This window comes from Aureococcus anophagefferens (genome assembly GCF_000186865.1).
Source record: "Aureococcus anophagefferens unplaced genomic scaffold AURANscaffold_4, whole genome shotgun sequence".
Lineage (NCBI taxonomy): Eukaryota > Pelagophyceae > Pelagomonadales > Pelagomonadaceae > Aureococcus > Aureococcus anophagefferens.
Genome location: NW_008705564.1, coordinates 1397427 through 1425084, shown reverse-complemented (window position 1 = coordinate 1425084; position 27658 = coordinate 1397427). Strand labels below are relative to the sequence as shown.

The window sequence follows — 27658 nt, the reverse complement described above, 5'->3', positions numbered from 1 at the left end:
AGCGAGCGGCCCCGGGCCGCGCGCGGCCGCGCTCGGAGCGCGGCCGCGCGCCGGCGGGGGGCCTTTGATCCACGCAGCGCGCCGCCGGCCCGCCGGGCCGGCCCCCTAGACTTAACCCCTTGTGACCTTGCGTGATGGCGTGCTCCGCCGCGGACGCGGTCGAGACCTCGGTATCTCTCGGTCGAACGCCGCGTCGGACGGCGTCGAGGGTGCCGGCCGTCACCTGGGCCGTCATCTGGCCGTCCTCGCTCGCCGCACCGTCGCGCCGCCACCGTCGTCGCGCCGCACCGTCGTCGCGCCGCTCCGTCGTCGCACCGCGCGCAGCGTGAACCATGTCGAAGCGCTGGTGGCAGGAGGAGTCCGCGGCCGAGGCGGGCTTCGACTTCGAGACGGCGAACGACGGCGGCGACGACGACGACGCCGACTACGTCAAGACGGGCCCCTACATCGGCCGCGCCGTGCGGCGCACCTTCGGCCGCGGCGTCGTGTCCTACGGCGTCGTCGTGTCCTGGCTGCCCCACGAGAAGAACGAGGGCCAGGCCTTCTTCCGCGTGCGCCACGACGACGGCGACGAGGAGGATTTGGACGAGGCCGAGGTCGACGCGGCCGCCGCCGACGCCGAGGCGCACCCGCGCGCGGCGCCGGCCCGCGACGCCGGCGACGACGCGGCCGCCGACGCCGCGCCGCGGCCGTCGCTCGGCGACGGCGACGTCGCGCCCGCGGCGCCCGCGGCGCTCGTCGCGGCGTTCGGCGACGTCGCCGACGACGCCGCGCCGGAGGCGCGGGCCGCCGCGGCGCTCGCGGCCTGCTGGAGGGGCCTCGAGTTCCTCGGCGGCCTCGGCGCCTCGGAGCCCGTGCTCGCGGGCTTCGGCGCGGACCTCTGCCTGACGTTCCACGACGTCGCGGCGACCGCGCCGGATCCGCTCAGAGCTTTAGCTTTGTACCACGTGGAACGTCTCGCCCAGCGCTGGAAGGGCGCGCACGAGGCGGCGTTAGATGTGGCCCAGATCGAGCCCGTGGAGGTCTGCGATCTGCTCGCGGGCGTCGTCGCGGTCGCGAGGGCGGGCGCGGCGCACGCGTCGCTCAAGATGGAGTGCAAGGCCGTCGCGGATCGCGTCGTCGGCGCGCGGGGCAGGCGCCGCGCCGCCGACGCCTTCCTCTCGGCGGACGTGCTGGGCAAGCCCATCGGCGACGTCAACGACTCGCGCCGGCGCGCGGGCCGCTGCCGCGCGGCGACGAACGCGGTGCTCTGCGCCTCGCTGGCCGAGCGGGCCGAGGTGCCCGTCGGCGCGGACGAGGCCGAGGTCTGGGCCTGGCTCGACCCGCTGCGGCCCTACGCGCCCTACGAGGCCATGGGCTGGGAGGACTGGCTCGACCAGCTCACGCTCGCCGTCACGCTCGTCGCCGTCGCGTCGAACGACTGCGCCCTCCGCCTGCCGCCGTCGCTCCTCCCGGCCGAGTACGCGCTCGTCGCGGACCCGGCGACGCTGCGGCGCTGCGTGAAGAAGCGGGACGTGCACCTCGTCGGCGACGTGGCGACGTGCCTCCGCGTCTTCGGCGCGGCCGACGACGACGCGCGCGTCGTCGTCGCGCGCGACTTCCTCGTGAAGGCGCAGATCAGGGGCGGCGTCGAGGCCGGCTCCTGGCCCACGCGCGACGGCGACGCGACGTCCTACGCCGCCTACCACGCGGCCAGGTGCGCCGTGCGGGCGCTCTACGCGCCGACGTTCCGCGGCTTCGGGCCGGCGTCGCCGGCGCTCCGCGGCGTCCTCCGGGTCGCCGGCGACGCCCACGGCCGCTGCGGCGCGCGCGTCTACGGCGCCAGGCACGTCGCGAAGATCGCGGACCGCTACCGCGAGGAGAACGCGGACGTCGACGCGGCCGCGCGGAACTTCGACCTCGAGGAGCGCGCCGCGCGGCGCCTCGCGGGCCTCCTCAAGTGGAAGCGCGCCATGGAGGCGCGCACCATCGACGACTACGACGAGGGCGACGAGCGCGCGCGGAAGAAGCGCAACAAGAAGCGCCTCCGCTAAACAAAGAGGCGGCGGCGGGGCGCGGCGAAGGACCCAAGTCCCGCTTTCGAGCTGCGAGTACGCCGAGAGGCGCGTAAGGACTCGGTCGCGTTTTACTGCGGGAATTCGCCGGCGAGTGCGACTTTGCTTGCTTTGCCGGAGTCGTCGCGAGTTTTTCCGTTTGCCGCAAGTCGATTTGCCGGCGCCGCTCGTTGGGGAAACAGCGAGTTTCCGTGGTAAATTGAAGCAAAGTTGTACCTCAACTTGAAGTAAACTATGATAACTGTGCCAAGCCCGTCACACAACCAGCGCCGTCCTCGCAGGAGGAACCGCGAAGCGCCGTAATATCCGCGCCATTGAAGCAGAGTTTATTTCGGTCATTTCCGCGCGTCACACACGCCGCGTAGTACTACGCGGGACGCCACGGCTTGAAGGGCCTCTCGGCCGCCGGAAAACCGGCCCGGCGGCAAACTCGCCGGCCGCAAATCACCGGCAAAGTAAAACTCGAAAACTCGCCTCTGGAGCGGCAAAGTTTTTACGGTAAAACGCAACCTAGCGTAAGGAGACCCGAGATCGAGCAGCGTGTGGCTCTCTCTCTCGCGCATTAGGCGACACACCCCGCCTACGCGCCTACCTTGGGCGGGCGCGGGCACTGGGGGGCCCACTAAAGCCGCACCGGGCCCCGGGGGGCTCCTCTTGAGGGGCCGGGATCGTCCCTGAACATTGCAGGGCCCAGACGTCCCTGGCGCGGAGCTCGGCTCCTGACGCGGCCCGCGGAGCTTGGCTCTCGATCGGGGACGCTACGCACTCGGAGGCTCTTGAAAGGCTAAAACTTTACTACTAGTAGTACGATCGCAATCGCGTGTTCGCGCCGAGCGCGTCGGCCGTGGCCCGCCGTGCCGGGGATGGCGCGCGGCGGACGCGCCTCGCCGAAGGCTCACGCGTGGCCTCGCGACTTCGCGCGCGCCGAGAGCGCGGTGCTCGCGCTGCTTCGCGATCGTCGTTTTCGAACGATTTTTTTACCAAGTACATGGCTCGCGCGGCGAAGAGGAAGGGGCGTGCTCGCGGGAGCCAATCCGGGGATATTTGGACGCTGGAGGAGACGATGCGCGCGAGTTGAGCTTTTTTTTGGATGACCTCCTTTGTCCAAACAAGGTTACCCTGCCCACGCCACTGGAAAATCGACGATTTTGGGCACCTCGACTGCGGACCCCCTGCTTGTCTCATCGTGATGGACGTTTATCTGGGGCTCCGGAACCGCAGCCGCCCTAGAACTGGGAGAGCGTCGCGTCGGCGAGCGCGTGGTGGAGCTTGAGCTTGGCCTGGTCCTGCTCGAGGCCGTTGCCGAGGCCCCGCGGCGGGAGCCGCGCGTCGAGGAGCGCGAGGGCCGTCTCCTCGTGCGTGCCCTCGACGGCGAGGACGGCGACGCGGACCTCCCGCGTCTGCCCGAGGCGGTGCGCGCGGCCGACGGCCTGCCTGTACGCGCTCGCGTCGAGGCACGGCTCGAAGAAGACGACGAGCGCCTGGGCAGGAAAAGAGTGATTCAACGTCGCTTCCACGTGAGTGTTCCGCGCGCGCGCGCGTTCCGGAAGCATCCACGCTTCGAGACCGTTCCGAGGGATGATCGCTCGTCCAAGAATCAGCCAAAACGAGTGGAACCCCCGGCCGAGAGAGGAGCCTTTGAAGTTGGGCATGTCGCACTCTTTTCCTGCCCCGACGAGCGCCGCGACCGTGAGGTTCAGCCCGACGCCGCCCGCGCCGAGCGTCGCCACGAGCGCGGCGACGCGGCCATTTCGTCTTGCTCGTCGTCGACATCCAGGGCAGCCATCGCATGATGGCCGCGCGCACAACGGGCCGGGGCCTCGTGCGCCGCTTCGAGGCGGCGGACGAGGCCGGCGCGGCGGCGCTCGAGGACGCGCTGCGAGCGCGCGACCTCCTCGTCGAACGCGAGCGCGTGCTCCTGGCAGTCGCCGAAGCCGTCGACGCGGCGCCGCGCCGACGCCGCGCCGACGCCGCGCCGACGCCGCGCCGACGCCGCGCCGAGCGCCGTCGAACGGATTTCCGCGATTGTTGGACGGATCGACGGCGCTCGGCGCCGCCGTCGCGGCGGACGCGGCGCGGCGCCGCCCGGACCGCGGCGTCGCGGCGACTGCCGCGGCCGGGTGCGCCTCGTCGAACGCGAGCGCGTGCTCCGCGCCTAACTGTCGAGCCTGCCCGGAGATGCTCGCATCGACGTCGCCGCGCGGGCCCGGCGACGCGGTGCGGCGCAAGCCGCCGCGCGCGGTCGCCCGCATCCGGCCGGCCCGCGCAGAGTTGCCCCCATCCGGCCAGCCCGCGCGCGACGCGGAGCGCGCCGCGGCCCGCCGCGCGCGCCTCGCCGCCGCGGCCGCCGCGGAGGAGCCGCCGCGGGTGTTCGCGCAGGCGCGACACGGTCGTCGGCGATCGCGAGCGTCATCGCTCGATGGTCCGCGGCGTCTCCTTGGGCGCCGCCGTCACCGGATCTTCCGCCCCTGCTTCTCCTCGGCGCAGGGTTGCACCGTGCTCATAAAAAAGCAGACACCGAAGCAGCCCATGACGACGAGGATCGGCACGAGCACCGTGACGGCGATGCCGACGTCGGACGTGGAGCCTCCCTCGAGCACGATGGGCTCCCTCATGCCGCCCTCTTGCGAGACGGCAGCTTCTTGCGAGACGGCACCTTGAACCGTGCTTGATGTGAGGCGCTGGATGCTGGGCGCCGGGCAGCCCCGCTCGGCCATGTCGCTGCGCGAGTCCGCGGCGGCGAACGAGGAGGACGGCGGCCGGCTCATGGACGAGCTCCAGTGGAAGCCCGCCGTGCTCAAGCTCGAGGAGGCGGCGCGCGACCTCGAGTCCTACCACGAGCCCCTCAACAAGAGCCGCCTCGAGGCGAAGATCGGGCGCTGCTACGTCGAGCTCCGGGACTACGGCGCGGCCCACGGTCGCTTCGAGAAGCAGCTCGAGTGCGCCCTGCAGCACGACGCGACGACGGGCACGGAGCGCGACGAGGGCCGCTGCGTCGCGCACCACAACCTCGGCCACGCGCTCTTCCTCCTCGGCTCGCACGCCAAGGCGCTGGACCAGCTCGACGAGGCGGCGAATCTCCTCGACGAGCTCGAGATGCCGGAGCAGAAGGGCCGCACGGCGTCCCTCGCCGGCGTCATCCACCAGATGAACAACCGCCTCGAGGCGGCCATAGCGAAGCACCAGACGGACCACGACGCGTCGCTCAAGCTCGCGCGGCAGAACGAGAACGAGCGGGGCGGCCCCGGGGCCACGGGCGTCATCCGCGCGCGCCACAACATCGGCGCGTGCCTCCTGCGCCTCGGGAAGCACGCGCACGCGCGCGAGGAGTTCGACGCGTGCGCCGCGGCGCTCGACGGGCTCCAGGTCGACGAGCTCGAGGCGCTCCACAAGGGCGCCACGAAGAAGTTCGCCCTCGCCAAGGCCTTCTACCACGGCGCCATCGCGACGGACCTCGAGCTCGACGGCGGGTCCCTGGACCGCCTCGAGCGCGCCGCGAAGCTCGCGCCCGACCGCGCGCGAAACGACCGGCGGCACGGCCCCGTCCGGCGCAACTTCAAAACGCTCGAGCTCGGCCACATCGACGTCGATTCGGCCGACTCTTGGACGACTCTTTTTTTCTCGTCGAGCGCTCCACGGAGAAGACACGACTCTGCATCGAATACCGGAGAAGTCGCGTCGCGGAGTTTCGTGTCCCGCGCAGGTGCCCGACCCGCCGATCACGATCCAGGAGAACGCGGCGCTCCCGGACGAGCACGCGGCGGCCTGGCCCGGCCGCCCCGAGGACGCCATCTTGGGGGCGCTGGTCCAGATCGCGCTCGCGCGCTACGCGCTGCGCCTCGCGAAGCAGTTCGGCATCGACCGGGGCAGGAAAAGAGGGCGAAATTCCCAACTTCAAAGGCTCCTATCTCGGCCGTTTTCCACTCGTTTCGGCTGATTTTTGGACGAGCGATCATCTCTCGGAACGGTATCGAAGCGTGGATGCTTTTTCTGGAACGCGCGCGCGCGGAACACTCACGTTGAAGCGAACTTGAATCACTCTTTTCCTGCCCAGGCATCGACGGCAAGGACTTCGGGCAGATCTACGTGCGCCTCGGCAACGCGAACCGCTACGCGCACGTCGCGAAGCGCAAGTTGGACGTCATCGCCAACACGACCGTGACGCTCGTGACCCACACCTGCGACGTGACGCGGGGCTACGCGCAGGCCATCGCGGGCGACCTCAAGGCCGCGGCGATCTCCTTCGTCGACGGCCTGGGGACGCTCGTCGACGGCGAGAACCGGGGCTCCTTCGGCGCCATGACCAAGGGCGCCGACGCGACCTTTGGCTGCGACTGCGACGGCCCGCCGGATCTCGTGCCCTTCACGAACGGCTACGGCGGCGCGGTCCGCGCCGGGGCGGCACAAGAGAGCGACATTCCCGACTTCAAAGGCTCCTGTCTCGGCCGTTTTCCACTCGTTTCGGCTGATTTTGGGACGGGCGATCATCTCTCGGAACGGCCTCGAAGCCTGGGCGCTTGTTCCGGAACGCGCGCGCGCGGCACGCTCACGTTGAAGCGACGTCGAATCACTCTTGTGCCGCCTAGGTCCGCGCGGAGGCGCTCGCGACGCTCAAGCACTCCGCGGCGAAGAGCCGCGGCGTCGTCATCCGCCAGGGCATCGGCCTCGGCGCGCTCTACGCCTGCGCGGCGCTCCACGCGCCGGACAAGGAGAAGGACAAGATCGCGCCCGCGAACACGCACGGCCCGAGCGCCAAGGCCGTCGCGTCCGGGGCAGGAACCGGGTGATTCGACGTCGCGCGCGTTCCGGAACAAGCATCCACGCTTCGCGAGCGCTCCGAGAGATGATCGCTCGTCCAAGAATCAGCCGAACGAGTGGGCCGAGAGAGGCGCCCGGGCGCGTCGCACCCTCGTCCCGCGCAGGTCCGGTCCGCGTTCGACCTCCTCCAGTCCGCGTGCGAGGTCGGCGACTTGATGGAGTCGTCCGTGGCCTTCGGGCAGCGGGGCTGCTGCCGCCAGCTCATGGGGTCGAAGAAGGAGGCCATCGCGGACTTTGAGCGCCAGTTGAGCCAGGCGCAGTCGCACGAGGGCGCGGCGACCGGCTCCGAGTTCTCCGTCGCGCGGCTCCAGATGTCGGCGCTCCGCAACATCGGCGACTGCAACGAGGCCATCGGCGACGCGGCCATCGCCCTCAAGTACGCGCGGGCCCACGTGAACATGGGCGAGCGCGACACGGACCGGACGGTCGTCGCCGACTCCCGGAAGCGGCTCATCTCCGCGTACGCGCAGCTCGCGAACCAGTACACGGCGGAGGAGGAGGACTTCCTCCAGGTCGAGCAGCAGGAGGTTCTGGACCTGGAGCGCCTGAGGAACCTCCACCCGGACCAGCTCGACCGCTTCGAGGAGTCGCCCTACTGGATCGCCGCGAACGCGCGGAACCTCGCGCGACTCCAGCTCGAGAAGTACCGCGACGCGGTCAACGTCCACTTCGCCAAGCCCGAGACGCCGACGAACAACCACGGGGGCGCCAGCCCGACGCGCTTCCCCGAGCTCAAGAACCAGGCGTCGATACGTAACTTCGCGTGAGCCGTCAGGCCTGCCGTCCCGTTTGGCGAATTCTGCCAGTGGTGATTTCAAAACAACGAGTTCTCAGCTGCGAACACGAGAACCGTAGCCGCCGTCGCTAGCCCCCGCCGTCTCCGGCGCTCTCACCACAACACCTCTCGACGCCGTCGGTACCCTGCGACGTGCCACTCCAATTCTAATCGAACGATATCTCGACGTTCACGACGTTCAACGGCTCATCCTCGCCCGTACGGTGCTCCGACCCATCAGCACTTTACGCCGTCGGCTCCCTGGAGATGGCGCAGGCGGTCGCCGCCTTCGTCTTCCCTCGGCGCGAACGCGAGACCGTGCTGATCCGGAGCGACTCGAACTGCGGCACGACGGTCAACTTTTATACGACGACGGGGTATCCGACGCGGGTGACGCGCGAGAACGGGTACCGTCGCCCTGCTGGGGAATTATACAATGATATCTACGTGTTCCTGCGGAACGGACGGTGGATGATTCGAGCGAACTATAATCATAGCAGCTGGAGTTCCAGCCAAACGGAGCAGGAACCGGTCACGGTGAACGGGATCGAGACGTCGTACCGAGTTGTGGAACTCTTCCCTGGCATCTCTTGTTTGACCGTTGGGCGCTTCCGCGCGCGCTTCGTCGTGGACCTCGCGGCCGCGCCGGTGCCGTACGCGGCGAGCGACTTCGCGACGTTGAGCGACGTCGTATCCTCGGAGAACACGCTGGCGTACATCGTCCAGGGCGCCCGGAGCCGGAGCCTCGAAGTCCACGACGGCAGCAGCGGCAGCTGCGTCGTCCGCGGGACCGTCTGCAAGTGGGAGGGCCTCGTCCGGACGTTCGCGCAGGCCGCGTCCTCGGAGACCTTCGACTCCAAGGTCGCGGCGCGGCGCGCGTTCCTCGACGGCCGGTCCGCGGACGAGTGGGTCGTGCTCGTGCCGGAGGACCCGCGGCTCAAGAAGCTCTTCACCGAAAACAAGTACGAGGGCTTCCAAGGCCTCTCGGAATGGCGCGTCTGGGACGAGGCCCGGCGCGCGTACGCGCGGATCCAGCAGCGCATCTCGGGCGCCCTCGCGGAGCGGCGGGACCAGAAGCGCGAGCGGAAGGAGCGCGCCAAGTGCGAGCTCCGCGACGAGGAGGACGACGCGAAGCGCCGCGCGTCGACCGTCGACGCGCGAGACCGCGACGCGACGCCGCTCGTGCTCCAGCTCGTCGTGCCCTTCGGCGGCATGGGCTTCCTCGCGGCGCTCGCGGTCGCGTCGCGCCAGAGCCTGACGCTCGTCGCCGTCGAGGCGCTGGAGCGCGAGCGGCGCGTGCCCTACGGGGACCTGCGCATGGGCCACGAGAGCTCCTACCAAAAGACGCTCTTCGCGGCGACGGACCCCCCGGATCTCTGGCGCGAGGCGCGAGACGCGGCCGCCGCGGCGTCGCTCGCCAAGGACGTCTCGACGTTCGGCGCCGCCTTTGCGGATGAGTTCGGATCGCAAGTACAGCTCGGCTGGACGCGGTACACGGAGCGCAAGTACGCGGCCCACGCGCGCGTCGTCGCCAATCCGCCTCCCCCCCGGACGCCCCTGTGGCAGCGCGTCCTCGTGGGTCCGAGCTCGCTCGACCACGGCGAGTCCTGGCAGAAGCGGCTCTACGCGTCCTCGTACCCGCGGCTCGCGCTCGCGACGCCGGTCGGCGAGTGGTGGACGCGCGCCCGCGTGGACGCCCTCGCGACCGCGCTCCACGGGAAGACGACGAGCTTGACCGCCCTCGTGGATTCATTCGTCGAAGCGCAATTCGCGGATGCGCCGTCGAAGTGCTCGGCCAAGGAGAAGGCCGAGGCAGCGGCCGCCGTCGCCGCGGCGAAGAAGGCCGCGCGCCGGGACGCCAAGTGGGCCGCGAACGCGCTCGTCTCCTGGCGTTCTCGGGCGGCCCTGGGCGGCGAGGATTGGCGCGTGCCCCACTACGTCGTCAACGACGGCTGCCGCGTCGCCGTCGCGCCCGGCCGCCGCGACCTCACCGTCGAGGGCCGCGTCGACGCGCCGCCGCGGCACCCGTCCGAGCTCGTCCCCAGCGGCCAGACCCTCCTCACGTCCTTCTTCGCGAAGCCCCGGGGCTGAGCGACGGCGTCTGACATACAGTTAGTCCCTACGCGTCCCAGCCGACGGGCGCGCCGTCGAGGTCGATCTTCGAGAGGGCGCAGCAGCCGAGGGCGACCTCGGGCAGCTCGTCGTCGTCGCGGCCCTCGAGGACGAGGCACGCGTCCACGGCCGCGTGGGAAAATTTCGCCCAGAGCGCGAAGATCGCGAGGCGCGCGGGGTAGCACCAGTAGCGCAGGTTCGAGAAGACCTCGAAGTAGCCCGGCCCCGACGCCACCCTCGAGCTCCGGTCGAGGAGCACGGGCTTGCCGTTGTAGCGCCGCAGCGGCCGCGGCGCGCGGTCCGCGGCCGCGCGGACGAGGAGCTTCGCGCGGCCCCGCGTGCCCGGCTCGTCCGGCGCGCAGGCCGGGGCCTCGGCGACGTATCTTTGCAGGAGCCGCACGGCCGGCGGCGCCGTCGCCGGGTCCGCCGCCGCCGCCGCCGTCGCCGCCGCGAGCCGGAAGAAGAGGAGCAGCGACGCGGTAGGCCCGGTCCTGTGTGGATTCCGAATCTTCAAGCCGACTTCAATGTGCGCGTAATCAACGGTTTCGACGCGAGGCTTTCTGCCGTGCTTCGAGAACTCGACGAGAGCAATCGATTCGTCCAAAAATCAGCCGAATCGACTTCGGACCCCCCAAACCAGTGGTTGGAATCCACACAGGCCCGGTCTTCGCTTGGCCGTAGACCGCGGGCCGCTCGTTGCGCGGGATCGCCAGGTGCAGTACCCAGACCTCGGGCAACCCGTGGGCGTCGAAGCCGCAGCGCGGCAACGCGTAGCGGCCGCCGGCGCCGGGCGCCGGGTCGCCGTGGACCGCGACGTCGCAGCCGACGAACTCGTAGAGCGCGGGGCCGCTCGGCGCCTTCGCGCCCGTCGCGCCGTAGGCCGGCCCGACGCGCAGGCGCCAGGTCGACGGGTCGCCGGGCGACGCCGACAGCGGGGGCAACGCGCCGCACGGCGCCACGGTTCTCACGTAGCGCCCCGGCGCCGGGCGGCCGTCTTCGTCGTTTTTTGGTGATCTTGGTGGGGGGGTCGGCTGTTTGGCTTCGTCGTTCTTTGGTGGGGGCGGCGCCGCCGGCGCGGCGACGTCCCGCGGCGCGGACGCGCCGCAGCAGAGCCACGGGCGGCCCATAATCGCGCGGCTGAACTCGACGCGTTTGCGGCACGGGTCGCCCAACAGCTTTGTCCACTGCCACAACTGCCACTGGCGAGCTTTTTGAATCAGGCACGGTTCGCGGGAGCCATTTTGAGCTGCCCAGACGCGCGCCGCGAATCGGCCCCTCGCCCGCGCATGGATCGATATGCCCGGCTCGTCGGCGCCTACGCCCTGGCCATCTTCGCCATCTTCCTCACGGTCACGCCTCGGCCGCCGCCGACGCTCGTCGCCGACGTCTGCGAGGGCTGGGTCGCCGGCGTCGGTCGCCGCCTCGACCTGTTCGTCGTCGTCCATTTTTGCTGCTTTCTCTACAGCTCCTCCGTCGTCGGCGCGCGCGTCGCGTACTTGATCGGACTGGTCATCGAAGTGCTCGAGCACGGCGCGAAGCACGTGCTGCCGAACTTCGACGAGTGCTGGTACGACACGTGGCTCCTGGACCTGCTCGGCGCGAACCTGGCCGGATGCCTCCTCGGCGGGTGGCTCGGTCGGGGGCGCCGCGGCGTCCGCGCGCCCCCGGGCTTCGCGAGGCTCTGGTGCTTGTGCGTCGTGTACGCCGGGCTGGTTTTCCACGACTTTTGCTACGGTTGGTACGTCTTCGGGGGGCGCTTCTGGCGCGGCGTCGGCGCCGCGGTCTGGCTCTGCAAGCAGCCGCTGCAGGTCGCGCTCCTCCGGGAGGGGCTCCGCGGCGACGCCAAGACCGCGGCTCGCTTCACGGCGCTCGCGGCGGCCGTGCTCGCCGTCGACGTGGGAGCGCACGCGGCCTGGGGCACCTACGGCAAGCTCCCGGACGAGCTCGGCGCCGCGACGGTCCGCGTGCTCGCGGGCGAGACGGCCCTCGCGGCCGGCTGGGCCGCGCTCGGCCGCCTTTCCGCGCGCCGCGCCGCGCGGACCGCCTAAGCTTGTATGTCTTGTGCACACGAGTTGAGGAATCGAAGCGTCGCGCTTGCGAACGTCGCGCGCGAGCGAGTGTGAATGTGCACGGCCCATGCAAAAAAAAAATCGGCGCTCGAGGCGTCCGCGCGGCGACTCGATTCGAGGCGTTAGCGGGGCGAACGGAAAATGGCCTAGGCGCGCTTCTGGCGGAAGTACTCGGACCACGAGTCGGACTGGTCCCGGGAGGAGCCCCACGCGCGGCGCGCGCGGTCGAACTCGGCGTCGTCGTCGTCGTCGTCGTCGTCGTCGTCGCTGTGGCCGTCGTCGTCGTCGTCGTCGTCGTCGTCGTCGTCGCGGTGGGGCGCCCAGTCGTAGGGGCGGTAGGGGTCCGCCGCGCGCTTCTCGAGCGCGTCGTTCGCCGCGGAGATGCGCTGGAACTGGAGGTGCGCGCGGTGCTTGTGCTCGTCGGACGCGGCGGCGTGGCGGTCCGGGTGCCACTTGATGGACATCTTGCGGTAGGCCCTCTTGACCTCGTCCTCGGACGGCCGCGGGCTCTCGAGGCCCAGGACCTCGTGCGGCTTGAACCGGAGCTTCTCGCGCTCGCGCGCGGCCTTGCAGACCCAGGCGTCGACCTTGGCCTTTGTCGCCGCGGCGTCGTCGCCCGTCTCGCCGGCGAAGGACGCCGCGAGGCCCTCCCAGGCCGCCGCGGCTTTGTCGTGCTCGAGGAGCGCGGCGTCGCACTCGGCGCGCTTGTCCGCGGCCGCCGGGTAGTCCGCGGGCGCGCCCGCGATGGCGACGGCGGCGGACAGCGCCTCGCGCGCCTTGAGGTGCTTGCCCAACGCCATGAGCGACTTGCCCCGGTTGTGGTGGAGCGTCATCACGTTCGCCGGCGACGGCCGCCGCTCCGCGTCGACGCGCTCCAATTCCGCGAGCGCCTGCGCGTAGGACTCCAAGGCCAGCGCGTGCTCGCCCTCCTTGCAGAGGCGGTTCGCCCGCGTCGCCCGGGCCCAGAAGAGCAAGCTCGGGTCCTTGAGCACCCGCTCCGTCCGCGACCACCGCATCTCCGCGGCGCGCGCGGCCGCGGTCTTGCCGCCGTCGTCGACGGCGTCGAGCCGCGCGTTGCACTTGGCCACGAGGAAGCGCGCGAGCTCCGCGCGGTTGTGCAGCGCCGCCGTGTGCAGGGGCGTCGACCCGCCGAGCGCGGCCGCGGCGGCGTTCGCGTTCGCGCCGGATCGGATGAGCAGCTTCGCGACGTCGTCGTGGCCCGCGGCGATGGCCCGGTGGAGCGCCGGCGCGCCCGGGGCCTCGGCGTCGTCGCCGCCGACGCAGGGCCAGGCCGCGGCGCCGTCGCGCGGCGCGCACGCGCGCTCCGCGACCGCGCCGGCCTCCAACAGCGCCGCCGCGGTCCGCGCGTGGCCCCGGACGCAGGCCTCGGCGAGCGCTAAACTCAAAACGCACTCGCCGCACTCGAGGAGCAGCTCGCGCGCGCCGGCGTGCTGCGGGAGCTTGGCCCGGCCCTCGCGCGCGGCCAAAGCGTAGCAGCCGGGGCTCGGCGCGCCGAGCCGCCCCGCGACGCCGAGCGCCGCGGCGTGGGCCCGCGAACGCGACGCCGCGGCGCGCGCGGCCTCGGACGGCGCGCCGGCGGCGGGCGCCGGCTCGTCGCTCGACGCCGCGGACCGGTCGCTCTCGGAGCCGTCGTCGGCCGGCGGCGGCCGGTCGTCGTCGTCGTAGTCGTCGTCGTCGTCGGACGCGGCGGCGGCGGCGGCCGGCGCTTCGGCGGAAACGGCCGGCGGCGGCGCGGCGAGGTCCGCGATGAGGAAGAGCGCGCCGAGCGACCGGCACCGCTCGTCGCGGAGCTCACGCTTCGCGTCCGCGGCCTCGGCGTCCGCGCGCGCGGCCGACGCCGCGGCGTCGCCGGCCTCGCGCCGCGCCGCCGCCAGGGACTGCCTGAGCTCCTCGAGCTCCTCGCGGAGCTCCTCGGCGTCCTCGCGCGCCTCGTCGAGCGTCGCCTGCAGCGCCGCCTCCTTGCGCTGCTGCTTCAGCTCCCACTGCGTCGTCAGGCGCAGCACGGCCGACGACAGCTCGCTGTGCTCGTCCGCCGGCGGCGCGCGCCGGCGCATGGTCGTCGGCGGTCGCCGGTCGCGGCGCGGCGCGCGGATTCGTACGAGTCGCTGCCGGACGCTGCTGGACTCCACAAGCTCGAGCAGTCTCGATGTGCAACTCCGGCTTGTTGACATCTGGGGGCAGCGTCTGGGCCTGCCCCGCGCGCGCCGCCGCCCGCGCTCCTCGGGATGATCGCGGCGGACATCGCGGAGCTCGACAGCCGGCTCAAGCAGCTGACGCTGCAGATCCGGGACAAGGAGCTCGCGCTCTTCACTACCAACTTTGGCGTGCTGGGCACGAAGAGCGCCTTCCTCTGCGGCCTGGGCTGGAGCGGGCTGACCATGGTGCCGGCCTGGCAGCATGCCTACGAGCACCCGCACCGGCTCGCGCTGGCGCTCTTCTACGCCATGGACGCGCTGAGCATCTGCTTCAATTTGGCGACGATGGCGCTGTCGACGTGGTGTATGGTCAACGGGCCCATGCTCGCGATCCGCGGCCCGTCGGGGAGCATGGGCCGGGCCGTCGCGGGCATGTACGCGGAGCGCAAGTGGGCCCTGCGGAGCTTCTGGACGGGCAACCTGAGCATCCTCCTCGCGTCCGTGGCGCTGGGCTGGGTCAAGTTCGAGGTCGAGATCGCCGTCGCCATCACGGTCATCATCGCCTTCTTCGTCTTCCTGCTGGGCTACTACATCAAGCAGGTCACGCGGCCGCGCTTCCGCCTCCCGGCGAACACCGTAGGCAAGCGGCCCCAGACGCGGAATCCCGAGGAGGAGGCGGACCGCGCGCCCCGGGGCCTCATCGGGTCGGGCGACTTCGACGACCTCGAGCGCGCGGCGAGCCCGGCGAGGCCCCGGCTCGGCGCGAGGTAAGGGGCGCCGCCGGAGGAACGAGTTTACGCGGGCGCGAACCGGTCGGGCAGGTGGTCCACCTGGACCGCGGCGGCCGCGGCGGCCGCGAGCGGCGCGTCGCCGCGGTACTCCGGCGGCCCGCCCGGCGCGAAGAGCGCGCAGGGCGCGTCCGGCGACGACGTGCCGAGCGCGAGGAGCGTCGCGAGGTCGTCGCGCGCGTCGCGGTCCGCGTCGAACCGGGCCTCCATCTCCGCGAGGTCCAGGAGCGCGACCTCGCGCTGCGCGTGGCGCACGCGGCCCGCGAGGTTGCGCTTCGCCGCCTGGCGCTTGAGCACGTGCTCCTCGAGGGAGTGGGCCGTCGCGAGCGTGTAGATGAACGTCGGCCGCGTCTGGCCGTCGCGCCAGACGCGCGCGGCCGCCTGGTCGTCGTCGGCCGGGTTCCACGACGGCTCGAAGAGGATGAGGCGCGACGCGCCCGTGAGCGTGAGGCCCACGCCGCCGGCCTTGAGCGCCAGCAGCAGCAGGAAGACGCCGCCGTCCGGGTCGTTGAGCGCGGCGGCCGCGTCGCGCCGCGCGTCGAGCGCCGTCGCGCCGTCGACGCGCGCGCAGCCCCAGCCCCGCCGCGCCGCGAGGGCCGCGCCCGCGTCGAGCGTCGCGGCGAACTGGGACACGAGCACGACCTTCTCCCGCGCGTCGTTCGCGCGCATCGAGTCGAGCAGCCGCTCCGCGAACGCCCACTTGCCGACGGTGTCGCCGCCGTCGTCGAGCGCGGGGTCCAGGGCCTTGACGGACGAGCACAGATGCTTCGCCGCCGTGAGGGCCCGCAGCCCCTGGGCCTTCGTCGCCCGGGCCGCGAAGAGCGCGCGCTGCGTCGGCGTGGCATCGACGAAGACGAGCGCGTCGCGCCGCCGCGGCAGCGAGCCCAGGAGCGCGGGCGCGTCCTCGACGCCCCGGCGCAGCGTCCGCGCCGACAGCGCCGACCGCAGGGCCCGGGCGTCGGCCGCCGCGTCGCCCGACGCCGGGCCGAGCGCGCCCGCGAGCCGCAGCAGATTCTCGAGCTCGGGCACGCCGTTCTGCACGGGCGTCGCGGTGACGAAGAGCTTCTTCCGCGCGGGCGAGTCGCCGATGGCCGCGGCGGCCTCGACGCGGTCGTCGCCGCCCTTGAGGCGGTGCGCCTCGTCGCAGACCAGCAGGCCGACGTCCTTGATCGCGTTGACCGCGGCGGCCTTCGCGCGGTAGCTCTCGTAGGAGATGACGAGCACGGGCTTGGAGGACAGGGGCGCGCGGGCGAAGCGCGCGACGGCGTCGTCGGGGTCCGCGTCCCAGTCGTCGCGCGCCGCGTCGCCGTACTTTTTCCGCTCGCGCGCGTCGACGGCCCGGGCGACGCGCTTCCGCCTTTTGAAGGCCCGCAGCTCCGCGGCGTCGGCGTCGGCGAAGAAGCAGCAGTGGGGCGACCCGCCGGCCTGGGCCCGCGCGGCGCAGCGCTCCGTGGGGCGGAGCCACTTCTTCGCTTCCGCCAGCCACGTGTGCGCGACGCCCGCCGGGCACGCGATCACCGCGCGGAAGCTCCGTTCCGTCTCGAGGGCCGCGGCGCCGTCGACGCCCATGAGCACGCCGAGGGACGCCAGCACCGTCGCCGTCTTGCCGAGGCCCATCTCGTCCGCGAGCACGCAGCCCTGGTTCTGCCAGAGCCGCGCGCAGACCCAGCTCACGCCCTCGACCTGGTGCGGCCGCAGCGTCTCCAGCAGCCGGTCGCCGAGCCGCGGGCCCTCGGCCGCGCAGCGGCCCCGAGCGAGGTCCGACGCCTCGCGCCGCGCGTCGCCGCCGTAGAAGCCCGGCATGCGCCGCGGCTCCGGGCCCGCGACGGCCTCGGCCGCGCGCCACGCGCGCGCCTCGTCCTCCGTCTCCCGCGGCGCGTCGCCGCCCGGCGCCGCGGCGGCGGCGCGGGCCACGGCGGCGGCGGCGGCCTCCTTCGTCGCGCCGAGCGCCTCGCGGCTCAACAGCGACGGGTGCGGCGGCCGCCTCGCGCGCGCCGCGCGCCGCGGCGGCGGCGGCTTCTTCGGCTCCTTGGGCGGCGGCGCCCGCGACGCGAGCAGCTGCGCGTTCGACAGCAGCGCGCGCGCCCGCTGCGACCCGGCGCGCTGCGCGCTCGGGAGCACCGGCGCCGCGGCCGCCGGCGGCGGCAGCGGCGCGCCGCCGGGGCCCGACGTGAAGGCGAAGGGCTTCTTCTTCGGCGGCGCGCCGCTCATGGTTTTCGATGCTGCGACGAGCTCTAGCGTCGCTCGCAACGAGCGACGAGCTAACAGCGTCTCAGGCGCCTAGGCCGTCGATTTAAATGCCATGCTCAATGGATAGCCGGTTCTACAGGTCGTGGTTGAAGGTCGTGCAAATTCAACATGGAGTCGGGCCGCGCACGATGAGTGGCCCATAAAAGGAGCCCGGCTGCCCCATGGGCAAGAAGAAGCAGGATGCGAAGGCGGCGGATGACGACGCCGTGCTCCTCGCCGCCCAGCGGCGGCCGCCGTCGCTCGCGCTCTTCGCCGCGGCCCTCGTCGCCTGTTGCGGCGTCGCCTTCGAGGTCGGCCGGCGGTCCGCGGCCTGCGAGGCCTGCGCGGCCTGCCCGGAGCCCGTCGCCGCGGCGCCGAGCGACCACAAGAGCTGCCCGCCCTGCCCCAAGGACAAGAAGAAGGGCCGGAAGGAGAAGGCGCCGCGCGCGTGGATTACCGACGACGAGGCCGTGGCGCTCGAGCTCTGCTCGTCGCAGGACGACACCCACCGCTGCGCGCCGGCGCTCGCCGACGGCGTGCCCGACGCGCTCACGGACGGCGCGACCTTCAACAAGTTCGCGCGGGCCGGCGTGCCCTGGGTCGCGCGGAACACGACGCTCGCGGGCCCTACAGACCTCCGGGCGTGGCTCGACGGCGTCGGGCCGCTCGCGCCCGTGCGCGCGTCGACGCTGCCGGACAACGCCTACGGCGTCGCCTACCTCGGCGAGCTCGTCGCCGGCGCCGGCGAGACGCCCTTCTACGCGCCGCAGATCCCCTGCGCCGCCGCGCCCTCCATGGAACGCCACCTCGGCGTCGCCGCCGCCGCGCGGCAGGTCCTGGGGTCGAAGACCGACGCCTGCAACGTCTGGTTCGGCGCGGGGTTGAGCGACGACCCGGACGACAGCGACCGCGTCGGCGTCACGGCGCTCCACTACGACCACAGCCACAACGTCTACACGCAGCACGCGGGGCGGAAGCGGTTCGTGCTCCTGCCGCCGCACGCGCGGAAGCACCTCGCGCCGCTGCGGAACATGGCCGGCGTCATGATCAGCGAGGCCCGCGCCAAGCACTGGGGCTACGTCGACAAGACGCCCATCGACCCGCCGCGGCTTTTGACGCTCAAGGGCGGCGCGCGGTTCACGATGATGGCCGCGAAGCAGGACCTCGCGGCGCTGCCCCTCGACGTCTTCCACAACTTCGGCCTCGACGACGCGCGGCGCGGCGCGGCGACCGTCGACGCCGCGTTCCTCGCGAGGCACGCGATCGTCGCGGATCTCGGGCCCGGCGACGTGCTCTACGTGCCGCCGTTCTGGTACCACGAGGTCACGTCCTACGGCGGCGTCTCCGTGAGCCACAACCACTGGTGGAACACGGCGGGCTGGATGGACCAGATCATGAAGAAGCTCGACAACGTCGCGTCGTCGCAGATGCCGCAGACGGCGAAATTCGCCAAGCCCGAGGGCGCGACGGGCCTCCAGCCCGCGGCCGCGCTCCAGGCGACGTGCGGCTACGCGAACCACTGGGCCGTCGGCGCCGCCAAGTGGCCCTGCCAGGCCGTCGAGCCCGCGAACCCGCCCCACGTGAACCTCCAGGCCGAGCTCCGGACCGCGTGCGCGCGGGCGCGCGGCTGCGCCGTCGCCGACGTCAAGGAGCTCCTCGGCGACGCGCCGACCTGGCACCAGACCTTCGCCGAGGCGAACCCGTCCTACCGCCAGCCCTTCCAGGAGAACGGCCTCCTCAAGAACCGCAAGAAGCACCTCTGATTAATGTTCGTGGATCGCCTTAGGCGTGGGTGGCGGCCTGCGTGAGCAGGTGCTCGTGCGCGCGGCCGATGCGGTAGCCGGGCGCCGCGGACGCGACGGACTCGTCGAGGTATGAGGATACAAAGCGCCGGAATTTCTCGCGCGTAAATTTGTCTGCCCAGGCGAGCACGATGGTCTCACGAGAGTAGAAAGCAGCGTAACAGTAATGGAAGATAGCATCGTCGTAGGTCAAGCGATGGCGCGGTCGGTACAACAAGAAACGATTCTCGCAACGGACATCGTGGAACCCGTAGGTACCATCGTGCCGCAGTCGGCGCCAGGGCCAGTCCTCCCCGTGCTGTCCGTCGCCCTCGTCTACTATGAAGTACAGCCATGTGCAGTCTTCGAGAACTTCGTTCATGAGACTCCAGTATTTGGCCGCTTCCTCGTAAGCGCATAAATGGACGTGGATATCTCCATCCCCCAACTGGAGCCATCGGTCATCATCGAATCTTTGCAGGAAATTAGTCTCGAAGAGACGAGTTACTGGCATCTCGATAGGGAGCTCCTGCACAGCTGTCATCCACTTCGGCATCTCCGCTTCGGGCGCGATGATCAGCACATTCCCAACCACATTTTTGGTTCGTAGAAAGAGGAATAAATTCACGAAGCTCGCCGCGCTCGACGTGCCATCAGTTCCGACTCCATCTTCAACCCGCCCCGAGAGACCATTTTCAAAGCGGCGGACGAGGTTGCCAACCAGCGGGTTAAGCAAATACGGCGATTCCGCGTCGTGGACCTCGTTGTCAACGGCGTAGAGAAGGCTGGACAGCACATTTTTGTCAAATTTTTTGTGCTTCTCGAATTTCTCGTGGATCTCCGCCATATCCGACTGCGCCCACAGGGCTGCCTCGTCGAGCGCCTCGAGACGCGCGCCCACGACGCGCCAGCGCTGATTGACCGCCGAGGCGCGGCCGCGCTCGACGGGGTCAAAATACTGTAGCACATCGTCGGCGAGCTCGTTCCCGACGAGTTGAGTAGCGCGCGCGCCGAGGCCCGAAGCGAACCAGCTACGCGAAGGCGCGACGACGCGCGCCGAGGCCGAGCTCATCTCGCAATTCCAAGTGGAGGTTCCGTGTGGCCGATGTTGCCCAGCGCTTGCCGTCAAACAAGCACGATGGCTCTCGCTTTTAAGGGCTGCTCCGGTAAGCAGTGCAGGCGCTGAAGCGCCGATGATGATCCTCTGGCTCGTCGTCGCCGCCGGCGCCCGCGTCGCTGCCAAGGCGCCAGCCGGCCATGGCACCGTCCGCCATGGCACCATCCACCAGACGAAAAGGCACCATCCGCATCCCGCTCGCATCCCGCAGGCGACCACGCTCAACACGCCGCGCTCCAACGCGACGGCACCAACTAAACACACCGGCGAAAACTACGGCCTCGGCAAGCCGAACCTGCTCATCTTCAACCTCGACGACGCGGGCTACGGCGACCTGCCCGACAACGAGGGCTCGGCGTTATCGGCGAGCGACGCGCCGCACCTCGCGGCGCTCGCCGCCGAGAGCCTGCGGCTCACGGACTTCCACGCGGCGGCGTCGGTCTGCACGCCGAGCCGCGCGTCGCTCTTGACGGGGCGCTTCGCGATGCGCTTCGGCCTCATCGCGGTCCTGGGTCACGGCGACGCGCGCGGCCTGCCCTTTTCGGAGCGGACGCTGCCCGAGATGCTGCGCGACGGCGCGGGCTACGTGAGCGCTATGGCGGGCAAGTGGCATCTGGGCAACGGCGACGCGCACCACCCGAGCCGCCACGGCTTCGACGAGGCGCTCACCATGCCCTGGAGCCACGACATGGGCTGCTTCGAGCCGTGGCCCTGCAGTTACGGCCGCGACGTCTTCGTCCACGCGGCCATGCGCGCGCCGACGGCGAAGCTCCGGCGGTCCTACGCCGACTGGCTCTTCGCCTTCTGCCGGCGCGGCGGCCAGCCCTCGCAGGGCCTCGACTTTCGGAAGTTGAACGTCAAGTACGACCCGCGGTGCCCCGCGGAGCCCTGCGGAAAAAAAGGCAGGCGCCTCGCCTTCCGCGGGGACCCGCTCCAGCACTGGCGCGACGCCGCAAACGCCGAGAACCTGCCGGGCCACGCCCTGTCGATCCCGCTGACGTGGACGAACGCGTCGTGCTCCGGGCAAAACTCCTGCGAGGCGCTCGTCGTCGAGCAGCCCGCGGCGCCCTGGCGCCTCGGCGCCAAGTTCGTCGCCTTCGTGCGCGGCTTCGTCGGCCGCGTGACGAGCCGGGTGAGCCACGCGCCGGACGAGCCCGGCGCCGCGTACCGGCCGTTCTTCGTCTACGTCGCGCCGCACGCGCCCCACGGGCCCTGGGTGCCCGCGCCCGAGTGGCAGCGGACGCCGCGCAACATGACGCGCGACACGCCCTTCGCGGCCTATTTGGACACCATGGCCGAGGTCGACGCGACGCTCGGCGGCGTGCTCGACGCCTTCGAACGCGTGAGGAACGACACGCTCGTCGTCGTCACGAGCGACAACGGCCAGTTCGAGCAGCTCGCGACGAATTTTCACACGCGGAGCAACGGGCCCTTCTCCGGCGGCAAGTTCAGCCCCCGCGAGGGCGGCCACCGCGTCATGGGTTTGTTGCGGTGGCCCGGGGTCATTCGACCGGGCGTCTCCGACCGCTTGTTGTCGCAGCTCGACGTCGTGCCGACGTTCCTGGGCCTCGTCGCGCCCCGCGCGCTGCCCGGCGTGCCCCTCGACGGCGAGGATTTAGGGCCCTGGCTCTTCGGCGGGAACGATACGGCGCCGGGCGATCGGACGCTCCTCGTCTGGCACTGCTGCGGCGCGCAGTTCCACGCCGCGCGCGTGGGCCGCTACAAGGTCTGGTTCGAGAACGACGCCAAAATCGCCCCGGGGTCCATCTACGACCTCGCGGACCGGCCCGACGAGGCCCGGCCCGCGGCGCCGCCCGACGACGACGCCGCGGAGATCCGGGCGAGGGCGTACGCCGCGACCGAGGCGTTCTTCGCGTCCCAGGACTGGCCCAGGTCCGAGCAGGACCACGCCACGTCCTGGACCTGGCGCCACTTCCCCGAGGACGACCGGGGGCCGCCGCTCGTGGCGACGTGCTGCGACCGGAAGCGCGTCGACTGCCGCTGCCCGTTCCCTGGCGGCGGCCTCGCCGCGCTCGCGACGCGCGCGCCCTTCGAGTTCGCCCGGACCTTCCCCGACGACGACCCGCGCTGCGAGGCACCGCCGGGGTAATTATGTTGAGGAGTGGGGCCTCCTAGAGCCGCGCCTCGACGGGCGCGGGCGCGGGCGGCGCGGCGCGCGGCAGCGGCGGCTCCGCGTCGTAGAGCAGGTTCACGCCGACGTCGCGGGCGATGGTCTCGTCCGTCGCTGCGGCGGAGGAGAAGATCGACAGGGCCTCCATGTTCATGGTGACCATGCCCTTGAGGAGCGTGCGCCGGAGCTCGTCCTCCAGAATCTTCCGGCGGCGGCGGCCGTCGACGACCTCGTCCTGGAGGAGCGTCACGCGGGCCCGCAGCTTGTCGAGCTCGGACTCGTAGCGGCCGACGATCTCGGAGGTGACGTTCTTGAGCTTCTGCTCCGCCCGCGCCTGGGCGCGCGCGCTGTGGGAGCCGTGGACGTAGCGGTGCCACGCGCCGAGGCACTTGGCCTTGACGTTGCGCTTGCAGAGCGCGACGGCGAGGTGCGTGAGGAGGCGGTCCGCCTTGTCCGTCGCGGCCACGCGCACCCAGCTCAGGAAGATGTTCTGCTTGTTGAGCGCCTTCTTGCCCGCGAGGTGCCGCTGCGCCGCCGTCCACGACGCGGACTCGGAGTCGCGGACGAGGCCGCCCATGGAGTGGCGCAGGAGGTCGAGCTGGTGCTTGAGGCTCTCGTTGGCCTCGCGCAGGTCCGCGACCTCGCGCGCGTGGGCCTCGTCGCGGGCGCGCCCCTGCGCCTCGAAGGACTCGACGAGCTGCTTCTGCATGCCGGCGATTTTTTCCATGGTCTGCACGGCCATGTACTGGTGGTGCTCCGTGAGGAAGGTGCCGACGCCCTGGAGGGCCTCGTCGTCGTAGACCGGCGCGGCGCCGCGGCTCGGCTCCATGGCAATTGGCTTCCGGGCAGCCTCCAACCGCGCCTTTTGATCGCGGGTCGTCGACACGTTGAGGTCGGCGCGTCTCCGAACGTGCACCGGGAGTTTTGGGGCAGCCATTATTGCGAGTGGTCCGCGTCCTTCCTCGTCGGGGAGCATGGCCCGCCGGGCCCTCCTGCTGGCGGGATTTCTGGCGGCCGCCAGCGGCGACGACGGCCTGCTCCAGATCCGCCTCGCGACGCTCGAGAGCGACATCGACGCGCTCCTGACGGTGCCCTGGCCGCCCCTGGCCGTCACGGCCCAGGTCTTCGCGACGGGGCTCGTCGGGTCCAGCGTCGTCGGCGACCTCGCCTCCGACGACGACCTGCGGAGCACCCTCTGGCTCCTCATCCGGTCCATGCGGGCCCAGGCCGCGGTCTACATGATCTACGTCGGCGACGAGAACGGGACGTTCGTCGGCTACTACGGCGAGGGCCAGACCAATCGCGGCGGCGACTTCTACTACACGATGCTCGACGGGCCCGCCTGCGACTTCTCCGGGGCCTGCCGCAAGTACTTCGACGTCGACCAGACGTCGGGCCAGCCCCCCTGCGACGGCGACGCGGAAGTGTACGCGGTCGGCGAGTTCTGCTTCGCCGACGACTACTACGACGTCGCGTCCTACGACCCGCGCGCGCGGCCCTGGTACGCCGGCGCGCTGGAGACGGCGGCGAGTGCGTCCTGGAGCGACGTCTACATCTTCGCGGACGACGCCGCGCCGGGCATCTCGGCCGTGGACCGCCTCTACGACGCGGACGGAAGCTTCGCGGGCGTCGCGGCCGTGGACTACAAGCTCTCGGCGATCGAGGGCCTCGTCGCGGCGGCCTACAACTACTCGGAGGACGGGTCCATCGCCTTCATCGTCGAGCCCGACGGCGACCTGATAGCGGCGAGTCTGCCGAACGTCGCGCTCGCGTACGACGCGTCGGGGGACCTCGCGCAGGTGCCCGCGGCGGACTGCAGCGCGCCTCTCATCCGCGCGGCCTACGCCCACGGCGGTGATAGCGAGTTGGACCTGCTGACCGTCGACGGCGCCCAGTACTGGATCCTGCGGTCCGTCCTCGCGGACGCGTTCGGGTTGCGGTGGAACTTCACCGCGCTGCACCCCACGGAGTGCCCCGCGGGCTACGGCCTCGAGGGCCTCGCGTGCGCCCAGTGCGACCCCGAGGACCACATGACGTCCGACGCGGGCTCGACGCTCTGCGACACCTGCGCCGAGGGCTACTACAAGTACGCGAAGGACGGCGAGCAGCGGTGCGCGGCGTGCTCCGACGCGGGCGACTGCGACGACCTGGGGCTGGACCCCGACGGCCCAACGTCGCTCGTCCACGTCGGCTTCTTCGGCGGCTTCGCGGACCCGGACAACGCGTCTTTGAGTGTGGGCGGGGGGCTCCTCGAGGCCGCGGCGATCGCGGCGATGGCCGCGGACCACTTCAACGCGAGGAACACCACAATAATCGACTGGGGCGTCGGCGACTGCGACGCCAAACTCCAGCTGACGTTCCACGAGACGCGCACGGTCGCCTCCGAGGGCATCCCGGCCTACTACGACGCGAACGAGTTCCTCGACGTCGTCGTGGGCCCCGCGGCGTCCGCGGTCGCGGAGCCCCTGGCGACGCTCGCGGAGATCGACGACGTGCCGCTGATCTCCTACGCCGCCGGGTCGGCGCTCCTCGACGAGTACGCCTACTTCGCGCGCGCGAACCCGTCCGTGGAGGCGTCCGCGGACGCCGTCGCCGACTGGTACGCGACGCACGGCTGGTCCCACGCGGCGATCCTCTACGAGAAGACGAACACCTACGGCCTCACGGCCATGGAGGCCTTCCGCACGGCCGCGGGCTTCCGGGGCGTGAGCGTCGCGTCGTCGGGCTACGACGCGGGCGATGCCGGCAGCCTGGGGTCCGCGCTCGATTCCGTGCTCGCGGCGACGTACGACGTCGTCTACGCGATTTTGGACCCGTCGGACCTCGGCCTGCTCGTCGCCGCGGCGGCGGACCGCAACGTCACGGGCGGCGACCTCCACTGGGTCTTCGGCGACTCGCCGTCGGCGGCGGACGTCGAAGCGGCCGCGGCCGCCGGCTACGCGGACGTGCTCCGGGGCTCGACGCAGGTCTCCGCCTGTGTGGATTCCAAACCTTCAACCCGACTTCAATGTGAGCGTATTCGACGGTTTCGACGCGAGGCTTTCTGCCGTGCTTCGAGAACCCCGCGAGAGCAATCGATTCGTCCAAAAATCAGCCGAATCGACGTCGATTTGACCGAGATAGAGAATTCTCAAGTTTGGTGCGGACCCCCCAAACCAGTGGTTGAATTCCACACAGGTCTACGCGGTCGACCGCTCGCGCGACGACGCCACGAACGCGGCTTTTGATGTTGCCTACGCAACACAAAGCGTCGAGGCGTTCAACCGGCGCAGCAAGATGGCGGGCCCGCGCGCGGTCCTGCCGGCCGGCTTCTTCGACGCGGAGCCCGACGCCGCGGCGCGGAGTCGCTTCGCGTACGACGCGGTCGCGGCCGTCGGCCTCGCCGCCTGCGCCGTCGGCCCGGGCGTCGCGGGGAGCGCCCTGCGCGACGCCCTCTGGGCGTCGCGCTTCGCCGGGGCGACGGGCGCCGTGGAGCTCGCGAGCGACACGGGGTCGCGCGACGCGTCGACGGTGACGTTCGTCGCGTCCAACTACGTGGGGAACGGCAGCGCCCTGAGCGTCGTCGGCGTGGGCACCTGGGAGGCCGGGCCCCAGCGGGGCCGGGCCTGGCTCAAGGGGAGCTGGTCCATGGAGGAAGAGGTCGTCTTCTACGACGGCACGTCGACGCCGCCCCCGGACACGTCGGGCGACGACTCCGCGTCCTGCGGCGCGGGCCTCTACCTCGCGCGCGGCGTCTGCACGGCGTGCCCCGCGGGCACCTACCAGCAGCTCGCGGTCAACGAGGGCGGCGCGAACTCGTGCCAGCGGTGCGACTCGACGTCGTTCGCGGCGGCGCCGGGCTCGTCGACGTGCGAGAGCTGCGGCGCCGACGCCTTCATCCTGGGATACGCGCTCGGGTCGACGTCCCGGAACGACTGCGCGTGCCTCGCGGGCACCTACGCGGACGGCTACCCGCTGACGCGGTGCCGGAGCTGCCCCGACGACGCGTCGTGCGACGCAGGGCAGGAAAAGAGTGCTTCAAGTTCGCCTCAACATGAGCGTTCCGCGCGCGCCGTTCCGGAAAAAGCATCCACGCGTCGAGAGCGCTCCGAGAGGTGATCGCTCGTCCAAAAATTAGCCGAAACGAGTTGAAAACGACCGAGAGAGGAGCCTCCAAAGTTGGGAATTTCGCACCCTTTTCCTGCCCAGGTGCGACGGCGGCCTCACGGGGCCCTACCCGAAGCGCAACTTCTGGCTGAGCGGCGTCGAGTACCGGTCGACGGTCGAGGCCTACCGCTGCAAGCACGCCTACCTCTGCCCCGGCGGCAAAGGGCCCGCGACGTGCGCGTCCGGAGACTACGGGCCGAACAACTGCGTCGACGCGGACAACGGCAACGTGAGCCTCACGGACCACGACTGGTGCGCGACGGGCTACTCGCCGAAGCAGCCCCTCTGCGAGGGCAACAAGCACGGCTTCTTCTTCATCGACACGCAGGCGACGAGCTGCCCGGACATGAACGCCGCGCTGTTTACCGTTTTGTGCTGGATCGGGCTGCTGGGGTCCTTCGTCGTCATCAACGACGTCATCCGGCCCCAGTACCCCATGCTGGACGTCGTGCTGGGCACCTACCAGGACCTGGGCATCGTCGGCGGCCTCTGGTTCCACTGGCCGCGGTCGCTGAACACGGTCTTCTTCGTCTTTACGATCGCGCTCTTCGACGTCGACATCTACTCGCCGACGTGCTGGTTCCCGACGTGGTCGTCGACGCACACCTTCGCTTTGATGCTCACGCTGCCCCTCTTCTTCTGGGTCGTCAAGGCCGTGCGGTTCCTGCTGACCACGAAACGGGACGAGAACGCGAAGGACGACCTCCTGTGCAGCGGCCTGAGCTTCTTGGTCGGCTCCCAGGCGTCGCTCATCACCTACTGCCTCCGCCCCTTCGCCTGCCGGAGCATCGCGGGCGTCGGGCGCGTCCGCGCGCACGACCCGACGAAAGCGTGCGGCACGGACGCGATCTGGTACATGCGCGTCGCAGTGTGGATTCCACCCACTGGTTTGGGGGGTCCCCACCAAACTTCAGAACTCTCTATCTCAATCAAATCGACGTCGATTCGGCTGATTTTTGGACGGATCGATCGCTCTCGTCGAGTTCTCGAAGCACGGCAGAAAGCCTCGCGTCGAAACTGTCGCGTACGCTCACATTGAAGTCGGGTTGAAGATTTGAATTCGGCACAGGCGCGTCGTCGGCGTCGTCTACGCGGGCTCCGTCGTCGTGCTGCTCACGGCGGCGATCTGCTACCACCTCAACGAGCGCAAGAACGAGAACCGGCTCCACGACCCCCAGACGCTCCGCCGCTTCGGCTTCATGTACACGCCGTTCCGGAGCCACGCGCGCGACCGCGCGGATTTACTTCAATATGTGCGACGGTTTCGACGCGGGCTCTCGTGCTCTCCGTCGAGGACTCGACGAGAGCACGCGACTCGTCCAGAAATCAGCCACATCGAAGTGACCGAGCGAGAGAGTGTGGCCCCGACGTCCCGGCTCACCGGTCGAGTCCCGCGCAGGCGCTCTACTGGAATCTGGTCCGCCTCGCGAAGCAGGCCGTGCTCGTGGCGATCCAGGTGCTGCTCTGGGAGTTCCCCATGGC

The 27658-nt window shown here is 71.0% G+C and overlaps 6 protein-coding genes across 6 annotated transcripts; 4 read left to right on the top strand and 2 right to left on the bottom strand.

Annotated features, from left to right (window-relative positions):
- Positions 1-1088: 1088 nt before the first annotated feature.
- On the top strand, positions 1089-2033 carry AURANDRAFT_62163 (expressed protein; the record flags this gene model as incomplete). Its single annotated transcript, XM_009036362.1, has 1 exon — positions 1089-2033. The coding sequence occupies one exon, from the start codon at positions 1089-1091 to the stop codon at positions 2031-2033; it is 945 nt and encodes a 314-aa protein (XP_009034610.1).
- A 2736-nt stretch (positions 2034-4769) lies between these two features.
- On the top strand, positions 4770-9774 carry AURANDRAFT_71026 (expressed protein; the record flags this gene model as incomplete). The annotated part of the gene is made up of 7 exons (XM_009036363.1): positions 4770-5639; positions 5758-5980; positions 6109-6440; positions 6641-6814; positions 6977-7625; positions 7889-8001; positions 8173-9774. 7 exons carry the CDS (start codon positions 4770-4772, stop codon positions 9736-9738), a joined length of 3927 nt encoding a protein of 1308 aa, XP_009034611.1.
- Positions 9775-11974: 2200 nt separating this feature from the next.
- AURANDRAFT_62161 (hypothetical protein) lies at positions 11975-13903 on the bottom strand (the record flags this gene model as incomplete). Its single annotated transcript, XM_009036057.1, has 1 exon — positions 11975-13903. The coding sequence occupies one exon, from the start codon at positions 13901-13903 to the stop codon at positions 11975-11977; it is 1929 nt and encodes a 642-aa protein (XP_009034305.1).
- Positions 13904-14778: 875 nt separating this feature from the next.
- AURANDRAFT_62160 (hypothetical protein) lies at positions 14779-16983 on the bottom strand (the record flags this gene model as incomplete). The annotated part of the gene is made up of 1 exon (XM_009036056.1): positions 14779-16983. The coding sequence occupies one exon, from the start codon at positions 16981-16983 to the stop codon at positions 14779-14781; it is 2205 nt and encodes a 734-aa protein (XP_009034304.1).
- An 812-nt stretch (positions 16984-17795) lies between these two features.
- On the top strand, positions 17796-18764 carry AURANDRAFT_62159 (hypothetical protein; the record flags this gene model as incomplete). Its single annotated transcript, XM_009036364.1, has 1 exon — positions 17796-18764. One exon carries the CDS (start codon positions 17796-17798, stop codon positions 18762-18764), a length of 969 nt encoding a protein of 322 aa, XP_009034612.1.
- Positions 18765-19978: 1214 nt separating this feature from the next.
- Positions 19979-27215, top strand: AURANDRAFT_71025 (hypothetical protein; the record flags this gene model as incomplete). The annotated part of the gene is made up of 4 exons (XM_009036365.1): positions 19979-22005; positions 23004-24996; positions 25208-26019; positions 26219-27215. The coding sequence occupies 4 exons, from the start codon at positions 19979-19981 to the stop codon at positions 27213-27215; spliced, it is 5829 nt and encodes a 1942-aa protein (XP_009034613.1).
- Between the last annotated feature and the right edge of the window lie 443 nt (positions 27216-27658).